Source organism: Phyllobates terribilis, unplaced genomic scaffold, assembly GCF_046119375.1.
Source record: "Phyllobates terribilis strain yellow unplaced genomic scaffold, ASM4611937v1 Scaffold_5__5_contigs__length_657084704, whole genome shotgun sequence".
Taxonomy (NCBI): Eukaryota; Metazoa; Chordata; class Amphibia; order Anura; family Dendrobatidae; genus Phyllobates; species Phyllobates terribilis.
In genome coordinates, this window is record NW_027362765.1 from 628,429,363 (window position 1) to 628,443,554 (window position 14,192).

At 48.1% G+C, this 14,192-nt stretch overlaps 1 protein-coding gene across 2 annotated transcripts in view; it reads left to right on the forward strand.

The window, feature by feature from the left end:
* The window catches only part of PATL1 (PAT1 homolog 1, processing body mRNA decay factor), a 166,418-nt gene that overhangs the window by 75,524 nt on the left and 76,702 nt on the right, over positions 1-14,192 (forward strand). For both annotated transcript variants that reach the window (XM_073686135.1, XM_073686136.1), the window contains 2 exons: positions 835-921; positions 8,439-8,619. In XM_073686135.1, coding sequence (XP_073542236.1) covers positions 835-921; positions 8,439-8,619 — 268 coding nt within the window. The remainder of the gene's footprint in view (positions 1-834; positions 922-8,438; positions 8,620-14,192) is intronic.

Genomic DNA, 14,192 nt, shown 5'->3' on the forward strand with positions numbered 1-14,192 from the left:
GCGAAAACGCAGCGCTTCCGCAAAATAATTGGTAGTGCTGCGTTTTTTTCCGCAATGATAATCCGCAGCGGAAATTTCCGCAGCATGTGCACAGTACATGCAGATTATCATTGGGGAACATGGCAGGACTTCTACCAAGCGTTTTTTAAGCGTTTCTGCTGCGGAATTGCCGCTGCGGAAACGCTTAAAAAAACGCATCGTGGGCACACAGCCTCAGAATCAGGGGGATCCGTTGAAGAGTTCCAGAGTTGTTACCTCATAGAGACACTGGTCAGAATTGTAAAATTTGGCCTGGTCATTAAGTATATAATTGGCTCCGTCCTTGAGGGGTTAAAAAGGATATGTTCAATGGATGTGTGAATGCAGCTCAAGTAATCCATAAACATTAGCATTGAATAACAAAATAACAAGATCTCAAACTTATTCACAAAGGGTTACAGTAAAGTATGTTAAAAAATTACTTCCGAGTTCTGCATTTACTCCGGAAGGGAGATGTCACTGTTCCAGCAGCAGCAGCAGGACCATTGTGTGTGATTGCCACAGTCAGTTGACTTGAGCAGCGCAACGTCTCTGATGTTACTGATGATGCGCTTCTGAAGTCACCTAGCCGCGGCATCGATCTCAGGCCCCAGCAGGCCTACAGCTGCTGGAATGATGACCTCTCACTAAACGCAGATCTTGGAGCAGCCTGCACGCTATCCAGGAAAGAGCCAGTCAGTGACCATAACTTCATTTATCTTTAAATATTCCAAGTCACTGGTAAAATATAAATTTTGCCTTGACAACTCCTTAATGGAACCAGGTCAAAAATAACAATTGCATTGTATTTTTCAGGCCTCAGCAGCTGCAGTTCCGCCCAGATACCACTCACCTGCACCCTCAGCACAGACGTCTACTTTTTCAGCGTCAGCAGAACCGCAAGTAAGTGCTTAACTTTATAAGGATTATCTACTGCTGGACAAACACTCCCAATCAGCTATATATATATATATATATATATATATATATATATATATATATATATATATATATATATACATACACTTATATATACTTCCCTCCCAGTGTCTGCTGCTCCTACCAACGGTAACGTGACATTGTCACATGATTGTTGCAGCCAATCATCAGCTACTTATTTGGCTGCAGTCTTTCCGCCAGAGCAGACATCCAATAGTGGATAACCCCTCTAAAGTATTGTTAGCGCCCTGTCTCTTGTAGCATTTTGTATTTGAAATATATTCCTATTTACAGATCATATATGTAAATAAGCTACCCCCCAGTGTTTCCATGTTACATGGTACACGCTTCCATTATGTGGAAGGTTATATCATATTATTGTCTGCTAAGTTATATTTCATAGGGAGGGACAGAGAGAAGAAACAAAATTAAAAGAATCAAGCTAGATTTTTGCCCAAAGATAATTTGTTTTGATTTTGGACATGTAGATAATTTTGACTTTTAGGCCATTTTTCAGGCATCTGTTTTTCATGTAGTGTTCTGTCCGTGTTCTTCACAGAACCCATGCTCGTTATAGCCTATGGTGCTGTTCACATGTTCATGTTTTTTGAAGATCGTTGAATGTGTAATAAAGTAAATGAGCTGTCAGTCAAGGACAAGAAGGTGGAGCTCCGTGGGAAATGCCTGGGAGGCAGAGACTAGGGAAGTGCTTTGTCACTCCTAGAGCACTTGAACCTCATTTCCATATGAATTAAAACAGTGATTTTTTTTTTTCACTTTTGGAACAACACATTGCATTAGTAATGTAATGGATGGCATTATTTTTCATTATGTTAAACAGTTTGGAGGGATCGTTTTGACAGATTGTTTTTAATCTACCGTATTTTTCAGACTATAAGGCGCGTGTATATATAGATAGATAGTACAGACCACCTGCTGTGGCTGGTAGGGTGTGTGGTGGGAGCAGCAGGAGCCGCCTGCTGCAGCCTACACTGTGTCGGCTGCTAAAGAAAATGAATATTCACTGCTCCCCAGGCCCATGGACTTGTGGTGCACTGAATATTCATCCTCCTTAATAGCCAGCACACAGTGTAGCCGCAGTGTGGCTCCTGCTACTGCCGGGCGATCGGTGGGTGTGGAGAGGGGTGAATATTCATGATCTTTAATAGTGGGCACACGCGATCGCCCGGCAGCAGCAGGAGCAGTGCGGCTACACTGTGTGCTGGCTATTAAGGAGAATGAAGTCACTGCTCCCCACGCGCATAGTCCCGGCGTGGGGAGCAGTGACTATTTCAGCACAGCATCTCACCTTATGAGTGAGCATGGCAGTGACGTCATGCGCGGCTCACACGGTGAGATCAGTGCTGGCTGCAGAGCAAGACGCAGCGCTGGAGCACAGGGAAGAAATGTGAGTAGAAGTGTTTATTTCTCTCATTGCTTCATTGGGGGACACAGGAAACCATGGGTGTATGCTGCTGCCACTAGGAGGTTGACACTATGCAAAAAACTTTGCTCCTCCCAGCAGTATATACCCACCAACTTGCACGAAGCTAATCAGTTTTAGCTAAGTGTCAGTAGGAGGTGGACACCGGGCTGCCTTCAGCCCCGTTTCTACCTTTTTAGGTTTTGTTTTTTTATTAATGATTTTTCTTTTAAAGATACTGATTGTGATTCTGGGCGACGGAGTGGTTGTCACTCCGATCTCCCCCCTAGAGACCGGGAGCACGGAGTGGGACTGTTCACCACTGTATCCTCTCGTGTCTGTCAGGCAGGACCCTATGTCCCTATTTCACGGAAGAACTCCGCTCACTCGCCTTCCAGAGCCAATAGTCCAGGGTGGGAAGACAGACCCGTCACCTGCCAGCCACTTAGAGTCCAGGTCCTTGTGATGTATGTCCGTCTTCCATGGTCAGTCTGTGAAGATGGATTTGGTATCTTAAGGACTGGTAACCATGGCAGTGAGGGGGCTATATATCTATCTATCTATCTATATCTAGCTATAGATATATATGTCTCTGTCTCTATATATAGATATATATGTGTCTCTATATATACACTGCTCAAAAAAATAAAGGGAACACTTAAACAACAGAATATAGCTCCAAGTAAATCAAACTTCTGTGATATCAAACTGTCCTCTTAGGAAGCAACACTGATTGACAATCAATTTCACATGCTGTTGTGCAAATGGAATAGACAATAGATGGAAATTATTGGCAATTATCAAGACACCCTCAATAAAGGAGTGGTTCTGCAGGTGGGGACCACAGACCACATCTCAGTACCAATGCTTTCTGGCTGATGTTTTGGTCACTTTTGAATGTTGGCTGTGCTTTCACACTCGTGGTAGCATGAGACGGACTCTACAGCCCACAAAAGTAGCTCAGGTAGTGCAGCTCATCCAGGATGGCACATCAATGCGATCTGTAGCAAGAAGGTTTGCTGTGTCTGTCAGCGTAGTGTTCAGAGGCTGGAGGCGCTACCAGGGGACAGACCAGTACACAAGGAGACGTGGAGGGGGCCGTAGGAGGACAAAAACCCAGCATCAGGACCGCTACCTCTGCCTTTGTGCAAGGAGAAACAGGAGGAGCACTGCCAGAGCCCTGCAAAATGACCTCCAGCAGGCCACAAATGTGCATGTATCTGCACAAACGGTTAGAAACCGACTCCATGAGGGTGGTATGAGGGCCCGACGTACACAGATGGAGGTTGTGCTCACAGCCCCACACCGTGCAGGACGCTTGGCATTTGCCACAGAACACCAGGATTCCCAAAGTCGCCACTGGCGCCCTGTGCTCTTCACAGATGAAAGCAGGTTCACACTGAGCACATGTGACAGACGTGACAGAGTCTGGAGACGCCGTGGAGAGCAATCTGCTGCCTGCAACATCCTTCAGCATGACCGGTTTAGCAGTGGGTCAGTAATGGTGTGGGGTGGCATTTCTTTGGAGGGCCGCACAGCCCTCCATGTGCTCGCCAGAGGTAGCCTGACTGCCATTAGGTACCGAGATGAGATCCTCAGAGCCCTTGTGAGACCATATGCTGGTGCGGTTGGCCTTGGGTTCCTCTTAATAAAGACAATGCCAGACCTCATGTGGCTGGAGTGTGTCAGCAGTTCCTGCAAGATGAAGGCATTGAAGCTAAGGACTGGCCCGCCCATTCCCCAGACCTGAATTAGATTGAGCACATCTGGGACATCATGTCTCGCTCCATCCACCAACGTCACGTTGCACCACAGACTGTCCAGGAGTTGGCGGATGCTTTAGTCCTGGTCTGGGAGGAGATCCCACAGGAGACCATCCACAACCTCATCAGGAGCATGCCCAGGCGTTGTAGGGAGGTCACACAGTCACATGGAGGCCACACACTGAGCCTCATTTTGACTTGTTTTAAGGACATTACATCAAAGTTGGATCAGCCTGTAGTGTTTTTCCACTTTAATTTTGGGGGTGACTCCAAATCCAGGCCTCCATTGGTTAATAAATTTGATTTCCATTGATGATTTTTGTGTGATTTTGTGGTCAGCACATTCAACTTTGTACAGAACAAAGTATTCAATGAGAATATTTCATTCATTCAGGTCTAGGATCTGTTATTTGAGTGTTCCCTTTATTTTTTTTGAGCAGTGCACAGTGCCTACAAGTAGTATTCAACCCCCTGCAGATTTAGCTGGTTTGATAAGATGCAAATAAGTTAGAGCCCTCAAACTGCAAACGAGAGTAGGTTTTATGAACAGAAGCATAAATCTTACAAACCAAAAAGTTATGTTGCTCAGTTGAATTTTATTACATTTTAAACATAAAAGTGTGGGTCAATTATTATACAACCCCTATGTTTAATATTTTGTGGAATAACCCTTGTTTGCAATTACAGCTAATAATCGTCTTTTATTTGACCTGATCAGGCCGGCACAGGTCTGTGGAGTTATCTTGGCCCACTCCTCCATGCAGATCTTCTCCAAGTTATCTAGGTTCTTTGGGTGTCTCATGTGGACTTTATTCTTGAGCTCCTTCCACAAGTTTTCAATTGGGTTAAGGTCAGGAGACTGACTAGGCCACTCCAACACCTTGACTTTTTCCCTATTGAACCAGGCCTTGGTTTTCTTGGCTGTGTGCTTTGGGTCGTTGTCTTGTTGGAAGATGAAATTACGACCCATCTTAAGATCCTTGATGGAGGAGCGGAGGTTCTTGGCCAAAATCTCCAGGTAGGCCGTGCTATCCATCTTCCCATGGATGCGGACCAGATGGCCAGGCCCCTTGGCTGAGAAACAGCCCCACAGCATGATGCTGCCACCACCATGCTTGGCTGTAGGGATGGTATTCTTGGGGTCGTATGCAGTGCCATCCAGTCTCCAAACGTCACGTGTGTGGTTGGCACCAAAGATCTCGATCTTGGTCTCATCAGACCATAGAACCTTGAACCAGTCTGTCTCAGAGTCCTCCAAGTGATCATGAGCAAACTGTAGACGAGCCTTGACATGACGCTTTGAAAGTAAAGGTACCTTACGGGCTCGTCTGGAACGGAGACCATTGCGGTGGAGTACGTTACTTATGGTATTGACTGAAACCAATGTCCCCACTGCCATGAGATCTTCCCGGAGCTCCTTCCTTGTTGTCCTTGGGTTAGCCTTGACTCTTCGGACAAGCCTGGCCTCGGCACGGGAGGACACTTTCAAAGGCTGTCCAGGCCGTGGAAGGCTAACAGTAGTTCCATAAGCCTTCCACTTACGGATGATGCTCCCAACAATGGAGACAGGTAGGCCCAACTCCTTGGAAAGGGTTTTGTACCCCTTGCCAGCCTTGTGACCCTCCACGATCTTGTCTCTGATGGCCTTGGAATGCTCCTTTGTCTTTCCCATGTTGACCATGTCTGAGTGCTGTTCACAAGTTTGGGGAGGGTCTTAAATAGTCAGAAAAGGCTGGCAAAAGAGATCTTTAATCCACACATGTGAAGCTCATTATTCTTGGTGCCTGAACTACTTAATACTTTAGGGGGACCAAACAGAATTCTTGTGGTTTGAGGGGTTGAATAATAAATGACACTCTGAATTAACTTTTAACGTTTTAAAAAAAAAAAAAAAAAATTTGCTGCAGTGCATTTCCCACTTCCAGGCTGATCTACAGTACAAATGTCACAATGCCAAGTTAATTCCGCATGTGTCAACCAGCTAAATCTGCAGGGGGTTGAATACTACTTGTAGGCACTGTATTACCGTATTTTTCGGACCATAAGACGCACTTTTTTCCCCCAATATTTGGGAGGAAAATGGGGGGTGCGTCTTATGGTGCTAAAGTGGGATTGCAGGGCCCTCCAGGAACGCGGCTGTGGTGGTAGCGGCGTCTGTGGCAGCAGAGGTGAGCGGCTGGGACCGGCACCTGTGCCTGGCCGGTACTGGGGCTTGGGCCGGTGTCGGGCTGTGAGCTGCGTGTGGCCTGGTCAGGTTTCCAATGTGCGCGGCCATCTTTCTAGAGCTGTGATCTACAAGAAAATGGCCGCCCGTGCCGGCTTATGCGCGGACCGTTAGCTCGCTATTTTCCTGTAGATAACAGCTCTAGGAAGATGGCCGCGCACACCGGAAACCTGCGCAGGTCGCACTGCTTCGCCGCTCACAGCCTGGCACCGACTGCAGCCCGGTACATCCCCCGGCCAGAGGCCCCCGCGCAAGAACCGGCCAGGCTAAGTGCCTCAGCCAGACACAGGCTCCCCAGCATCTGACCTCTTCTGCTGCAGCCGCTGACTTCCTGAGGGACCCTGCCTCTTGTGACCCTCGCTTCACTGCCCCCCAGGTAAGATACCGTACCTATTCAGACTATAAGATGGACCCCCATCTTATAAAAAATATTTTTTTTCCAATGGAATCTTGCTTCTCCCCGACAAATCAAGACCTTCATTCAAGGAGTCGCTAATTCCATTCCTCTCTATAGACCACCAGTAGAGCCCTGGGATCTCAACCTGGTGCTCGACGTCCACCAGGAACCTCAGTTTGAACCACTGCGGGAAGTCTCTTCTACATTTTTCTTGGAAGGTTGCCTTTCTAGTTGCCATTACCTCTATTAGGCGAGTCTCCGAGTTGGCAGCTCTTGTCGTTCTCCTTACCTCGTCTTTCACCAGGACAAGGTAATGCTACGGTCAGTTCCATCCTTTCTTTCTAAGGTAGTTTCCACCTTTCATCTCAACGAGGATATCGTGCTTCCCTCCGTTTGTCCTGCTCCCGCTCATCCCTGGCAGCGATCACTGAACAAACTGGATTTGGTAAGAGCTCTTCGTTTGTACCTTTCCAGGACGGAGTCCTTCAGATGTACAGATTCTCTGTTCATCATTCTGGAGTGTTCACAGAAGGGTCTTCCTGCCTCCAGGGCAACCATCTCCCGCTGGGTGTGTTCGGCCATTCTGGAAGCTTACCGACAGAAGGAATGAGCGTGTTCACTCAGGATCACTGCACATTCTACCCGAGCAGTGGGGGCCTCCTGGGTGGTCCTACACTAGGCGTCAGCCTTGCAGCTTTGTAAAGCTGCTATTTGGTCATCCAGTCACACATTTACTAAATTCTACAGGGTTCATACCTATGGCTCTTCGGATGCAAACCTAGGTAGGAAGGTCCTGCAGGCTGCAGTGGCCCGAGCTGACTTGAGGGTATCTTTTCTTTCCACCCTTGGGACTGCTTTTGGACGTCGCATGGTTTTCTGTGTCCACCAATGAAGCGATGAGAGAAACGTATATTGTGGGTACCTACCGTAAAATCTTTCTCTGAGTCTTCATTGGGGGACACAGCACCCGCCCTTCTTTACTGTTGTATTGAGTTTCGTTATGGTTTGTTGTACTGTGTTGTTATATCAAAGTTGCTTCTCCTAATGCTTTTTCACTAACTGATAAGCTTCGTGCCATTTGGCTCCTCTCAGCAGTATATACCCGCCAAGTATTTTTGCATAGTGTCAACCTCCTAGTGGCAGCATCATACACCCATGGTTTCCGGTGTCCCCCAATGAAGACTCCGAGAAAGTGTGTGCACAACCTGATGGGGATGGGGTGCCATGCATACCAGGAAGAGGGTTGAGGGCTGGCCTGCCTACCAGGAAGAGGGTTGAGGGCTGGCCTGCCTACCTGGAAGAGGGGTACCTTGCATACAAGGATGGGGGCCACATATAATAGGAAGGGGGGGCCATATATATCAGGATGGGGAATACTAACAGATTTGGGGGACATTACCCCTATAAGTGTCAGCAGCAGACCCCCTCCCCATTAACAGTGCATCATGACCACATTTTTTGCTTCAATTTTTTTTTCTATTTTCCATTTGTAAAACCTATGGGGGGCCTTATGGTCCGAAAAATACGGTATTTGCGTTTAAAATGCAATAAAACTAAAAGTTGGGCTAGACTATCCCATTATCCCGCGTTAACTCCAAATTGTCTTACAAATGTTTTGTGAACAGTCATTACTATCCTTACAAATAAGTATTTGTTGCACCATATGTTTTTCAGCCAACACAGAGGTGTTAGTGGCTCTGGGGGGGATCGCTCTTCCAGGCCTTCACACACAGAAGTTCATCGTCGTGACCCCTATGCAGGTCTTATGCTACAACGAGAGAAAGAGTGGGTCTGCCGTATTCAGCTCCTCCAGCTTCAGAGCACTGACCCCTACCATGATGATTTCTATTATCAGGTAAAGCACTGATTATTATTATTATTATTTATTATTATAGCACCATTTATTCCATGGCGCTTTACATGTGAAAAAGGGGTATAATACAAGGACAATTACAATAATCTTGAACACAGTGTGACAACGACTGGTACAGGAGGAGCGAGGACCCTGCCCGCGAGGGCTCAGTCTACAAGGGATGGGTAAGGATACAGTAGGTGAGGGTAGAGCTGGTCGTGCAGCGGTATGGTGGAGCTATGGTTACTGCAGGTTGTAGGCTTGTCGGAAGAGGTGGGTCTTCAGGTTCCTTTTGAAGGTTTCCACGGTAGGCGAGAGTCTGATACGTTGGGGTAGAGAGTTCCAGAGTAGGGCGGAAGCACGGGAGACATCTTGTATACGGTTGTGGGAGGAGGAGATAAGAGGGGAGTAGAGCAGGAGATCTTGTGAGGATCGGAGGTTGCGTGCAGGTATGTAACGGGAGACTAGGTCGGAGATATATGGAGGAGACAGGTTGTGAATGGCTTTGTATGTCATGGTTAGGGTTTTGAACTGGAGTCTCTGAGCAATGGGGAGCCAGTGAAGAGATTGACAGAGAGGAGAGGCCGGGGAATAGCGGGGGGACAGGTTGATTAGTCAAGCAGCAGAGTTTAGGATAGATTGGAGGGGTGCAAGAGTGTTAGAAGGGAGGCCACAGAGCAGGAGGTTGCAGTAGTCAAGGCGGGAGATGATGAGGGCGTGCACTAGTGTTTTTGCAGATTCATGGTTTAGGAATGTGCGGATCCGGGAGATATTTTTGAGTTGGAGTCGGCAGGAAGTGGAAAGGGCTTGGATATGTGGTTTGAAGGAGAGTCCAGGGTTACTCCAAGGCAGCGAGCTTGAGGGACTGGGGAGAGTGGGCAGCCATTGACGTTGATAGATAGGTCAGTTGGGAGGGTTGAATGAGATGGCGGAAAGATGATGAATTCTGTTTTGTCCATGTTAAGTTTTAGAAATCTGGCAGAGAAGAAGGATGAGATAGCAGACAGACATTGTGGGATTTTGGTTAATAAGGGGGTGATATCGGGTCCAGAGAGGTAGATCTGTGTGTCATCAGCATAGAGGTGATAATGAAAGCCATGAGACTCTATGAGCTGTCCCAGGCCTAAGGTGTAGATGGAGAAGAGCAGGGGTCCTAGAACTGAACCTTGGGGGACACCGACAGATAGGGGGCGAGATGAAGAGGTGGTGTGTGAGTGGGAGACACTGAATGTCCGGTCTGTTAGGTATGAGGAGATCCAGGATAGGGCCAAGTCTGTGATGCCGAGAGATGAGAGAGTCTGGAGTAAGAGGGAATGGTCCACTGTGTCAAAGGCAGATGACAGGTCTAGGAGGAGGAGGACAGAGTAGTGTCGCTTAGATTTGGCGGTTAGTAGGTCGTTTGTGACTTTAGTCAGTGCAGTTTCAGTAGAATGGTGCGGTCGGAAACCAGATTGTAGGCGGTCAAAGAGGGAGCAGGAGGAGAGGTGGGAGGACAGTTCAGAATGGACATGTTGTTCCAGTAGTTTTGAGGCATAGGGGAGAAGTGATATGGGGCGATAGCTAGACACGGAGGATGGGTCAAGGGAGGGCTTTTTGAGGATGGGTGTGATTGAGGCATGTTTGAAGCATGAGGGGAAGACACCAGTTGTTAGTGACAGGTTGAAGAGGTGGGCTAGGGTTGGGATGAAGATAGTGGTAAGGTTTGGGATGAGGTGGGATGGGATTGGGTCAAGTTTACAGGTGGTGAGGTGTGATTTGAAGAGTAAGGAGGAAAGTTAATCTTCAGAAATGGTGGAGAATGTAGTTTTGGAGGAGGAGGGTTGAGTAGGTGTGGGGAGGGGCGGTGGGGGCTTTAGGAAAAAACTTTGTCTGATGGTGTCAATCTCCTGCTTGAAGAATGAGGCAAAGTCTTCAGCTGAAATAAGAGGAGAGGGAGGAGGCACTGGGGGACGGAGGAGAGAATTGAAGGTGTTGAATAGTTGTTTAGGGTTGTGAGACAGGGAGGATATGAGAGACGCAAAGTATGTTTGTTTTGCTGCAGTGAGTGTGGACTTAAAGGTAGTGAGGGACTGTTTGAATGTGATGAAGTGCTCATGGGAGTGGGACCTTTTCCATCTACATTCAGCAACCCTGGAGGCCCGTCGCAGTTCTTTAGTTAGGCTGGTGTGCCAGGGTTGTCTGTTGATTGTGCGAGCCTTGGTATGCGTGAGGGGGGCGACTGAATCGAGAGCTGCAGTTGTTGTGGTGTTGTATAAAGTGGCAGCAGCATCTGCATCATGTAAGGAACTAATGTCTGTAAGAGGGAGGAGGGATTCAGAGAGAGTGTGTAGGTCAAGGTGTTTGAGATTTCTACGAGGGTATGTAAGTTTGTGGAGTGCTGATTGTTGCCCCGGGGAGGAGAGTGAAGAGAATGTGAGTAGGTTGTGGTCAGAAAGAGGGAGAGGTGAGTTAGAGAGGTTAGATAGGGAACAGAGGCGGGTGAAGATGAGGTCCAGCGTGTGGCCATCTTTGTGGGTGGGTGTGGAAGACCACTGAGTAAGACCAAAGGAGGAAGTGAGGGATAGAATCTTAGAGGCAGCTGAGAGGGAAGTGTCAATGGGGATGTTAAAGTCGCCCATGATAGTGGGGATGTCAATGGAGAGGAAATGAAGGAGCCAGGTGGTGAAGTGGTCAAAGAAAGTGGTGGTTGATCCTGGGGGGCGGTAGATGATAGCCAGTTGGAGGTTGGATGGGGAGTAGATGCGCACGCAGTGCACTTCAAAAGAGGGGAGAGTAATTGCGGGCGGCAGTGGGATATGGGTGAAGGAGCAGTTTTCTGAGAGGAGGAAACCTATTCCTCCACCGTGCTTGCCGGTGGGATGGGGGGTATGGGAGAGGTGGAATCAGCCATACGAAAGTGCAGCAGGAGAGGCTGTATCAGAGGGGGTGAGCCAGGTTTCAGTGATGCAGAGGAAGGAAAGCTTGTTAGTGATGAAGAGATGGTGAATGTAGGAAAGTTTGTTGCAGACAGAACGAGCTGATCTTGAGATGTCACATTCTAAAGGCGCCCATACACAGATTAATGTAGCCAATATCGACGGGTTTATAGTCTAATGTATATGGGTGCCCCTGACAGCTGATTGTCGATGTAGATGTCGATTGGGCATATCGCTTTGCTCTCCCGGAGATGAGCGAGGCCGGATATATCTGGCGGCAGCTTTCTCATAGAGAACACAGGAGCACTCAGCTAAATGAGCGCTCCTGTGTATGGGACACACAGGCGAGATTGCCTGCCAGGGGAATGATCTTTGTTTTCACTGATCTAATATCTTCTCTTTCAATCACATTTTATGATCTCTCCACTGTCATTTTCTTGGTAAATGTTAGAAAAAAGACAATAGTGATGAGCAAGCGTGCTCGGATATCTTGTTATCCGAGCATGCTCTGGTGTTATCAGAGTACAGAGTATCTCGGGCGTGATTGAGTCCCCGCGGCTGCATGTTTTGCGGCTTTTAGACTGCCGCAACACATGTGGGGATTACCTAACAAACATGCAAACCCCGCATGTGTAGCTGCTGTATAACAGCTGCACTGCACTGTGCACAATTCTCACTACATCCATAGATTAACCGGTTCAGGACCGCCCACTGTACATAAACGTCGGCGCTGCCTGGGCTCTGTGCAGCGCCGACGTTTAAAAACGGTGGGTGGTCCCGCAGCGCTCAGGACCCCCAGGGTCCTGCTAGCGCTGCGGTACCGGTTCAGAGCGATAGCTCTGACATGTGGCATCATGGGGACCTGATTGGATCAGGTCCCCATGATGTTAACCTGTTCCTATCTTCTAGATGCCGCGATCCATAGCGATCGCGGCATTTAAAAGATAGGGACAGCCGGTGGTCGGCGATCGGGACCCCCCACATACCTGTCAGCGGCGGGGATCCCGGTGCTGTGACCTCTGACATCGAGACCTGATTGGCTCAGGTCTCGATGATGTCAGCGTCACACCAGCCAATCAGAGAGATCACCAGGGAAGTTTGTTTTAGGCTATGTGCCCACGTTGCGGACCTGAAGCATATTTTTTACGCTTCTCCCTGGCGGGAAATTCGCATGCGAATATTACATGCGGTTTTCCCGCCAGGTAGAAGCGTTTGTGAGGCGTCTTTGCATGCATTTCCGCATGCGGGATATCAAGCACTTCTCCAAGCATCACTTGGAAAAGTGCTTGACAACTTGTTCAGAATGGTAAAAAATAAAAAAATAAACTTTATACTCACCTTCCGATGCATTCTCTGCCCCGTCCGGAGGCTTGAGCGGCTCACGCTGTTGTGTGCAGGACCTGCGGTGACGTCATTGAGTCATGTGGTGGGTCACATGACTCAATGACGTGGCAGGTCCTTCAGACAACAGCGCGACGGAGGGAAAACATCAGAAGATAAGTATAAACTTTATTTTATTCTTTTTTTTTTACAGGTTCTTTGGTACCCAGGTCTGGATGAGAGTCTCCTCTCATCCAGACTTGGGTACCATCCGCACATTGATTCCGCTGCGCTTCCGCAAAATTAATGAACATGCTGCGGATTTTTGACCGCAGCATATACGCTGCGGAAAAATCCGCAGCATGGGCATTGACATTGCGGAATGCCATTGGGGACCATGGGGTGCGGATATACATGCGTTTTTCAAGCGTTTACGCTGCGCATATATACGCTTGAAAAACGGTACGTGGGCACACAGCCTTAGCAACAAACTTTCCCGGGCGATCTGCCTGATAAATGCAGTTTCTCCTCCGATCTCAGTGAGAGAGCAGAGGAGAAACAGTGTGACAAGAGCTGTCAGCCTTGCCACTGTGAAAGTAAAAAAAAAATAAAAATAAAAAAGAAAGTAAGAGTTAGGGTTAGTGAGTCTGTCAGTCCTGTCAGATCAGTCCTGTCAGATCAGTCCTGTCAGATCAGTCCAGTCAGATCTGTCAGTCCTGTCAGATCTGTCAGTCCAGTCAGATCTGTCAGTCCAGTCAGATCTGTCAGTCCAGTCAGATCTGTCAGTCCAGTCAGATCTGTCAGTCCAGTCAGATCTGTCAGTCCAGTCAGATCTGTCAGTCCAGTCAGATCTGTCAGTCCAGTCAGATCTGTCAGTCCAGTCAGATCTGTCAGTCCTGTCAGATCAGTCAGTCCTGTCAGATCAGTCAGTCCTGTCAGATCAGTCAGTCCTGTCAGATCAGTCAGTCCTGTCAGATCAGTCAGTCCTGTCAGATCAGTCAGATCTGTCAGTCCTGTCAGATCTGTCAGATCAGTCAGTCCTGTCAGATCAGTCAGTCCTGTCAGATCTGTCAGTCCTGTCAGATCTGTCAGATCAGTCAGTCCTGTCAGATCAGTCAGTCCTGTCAGATCAGTCAGTCCTGTCAGATCAGTCAGTCCTGTCAGATCAGTCAGTCCTGTCAGATCAGTCAGTCCTGTCAGATCAGTCAGTCCTGTCAGATCAGTCAGTCCTGTCAGTCCTGTCAGATCTGTCAGTCCTGTCAGATCTGTCAGTCCTGTCAGATCTGTCAGTCCTGTCAGATCTGTCAGATCAGTCAGTCCTGTCAGATCAGTCAGTCCTGT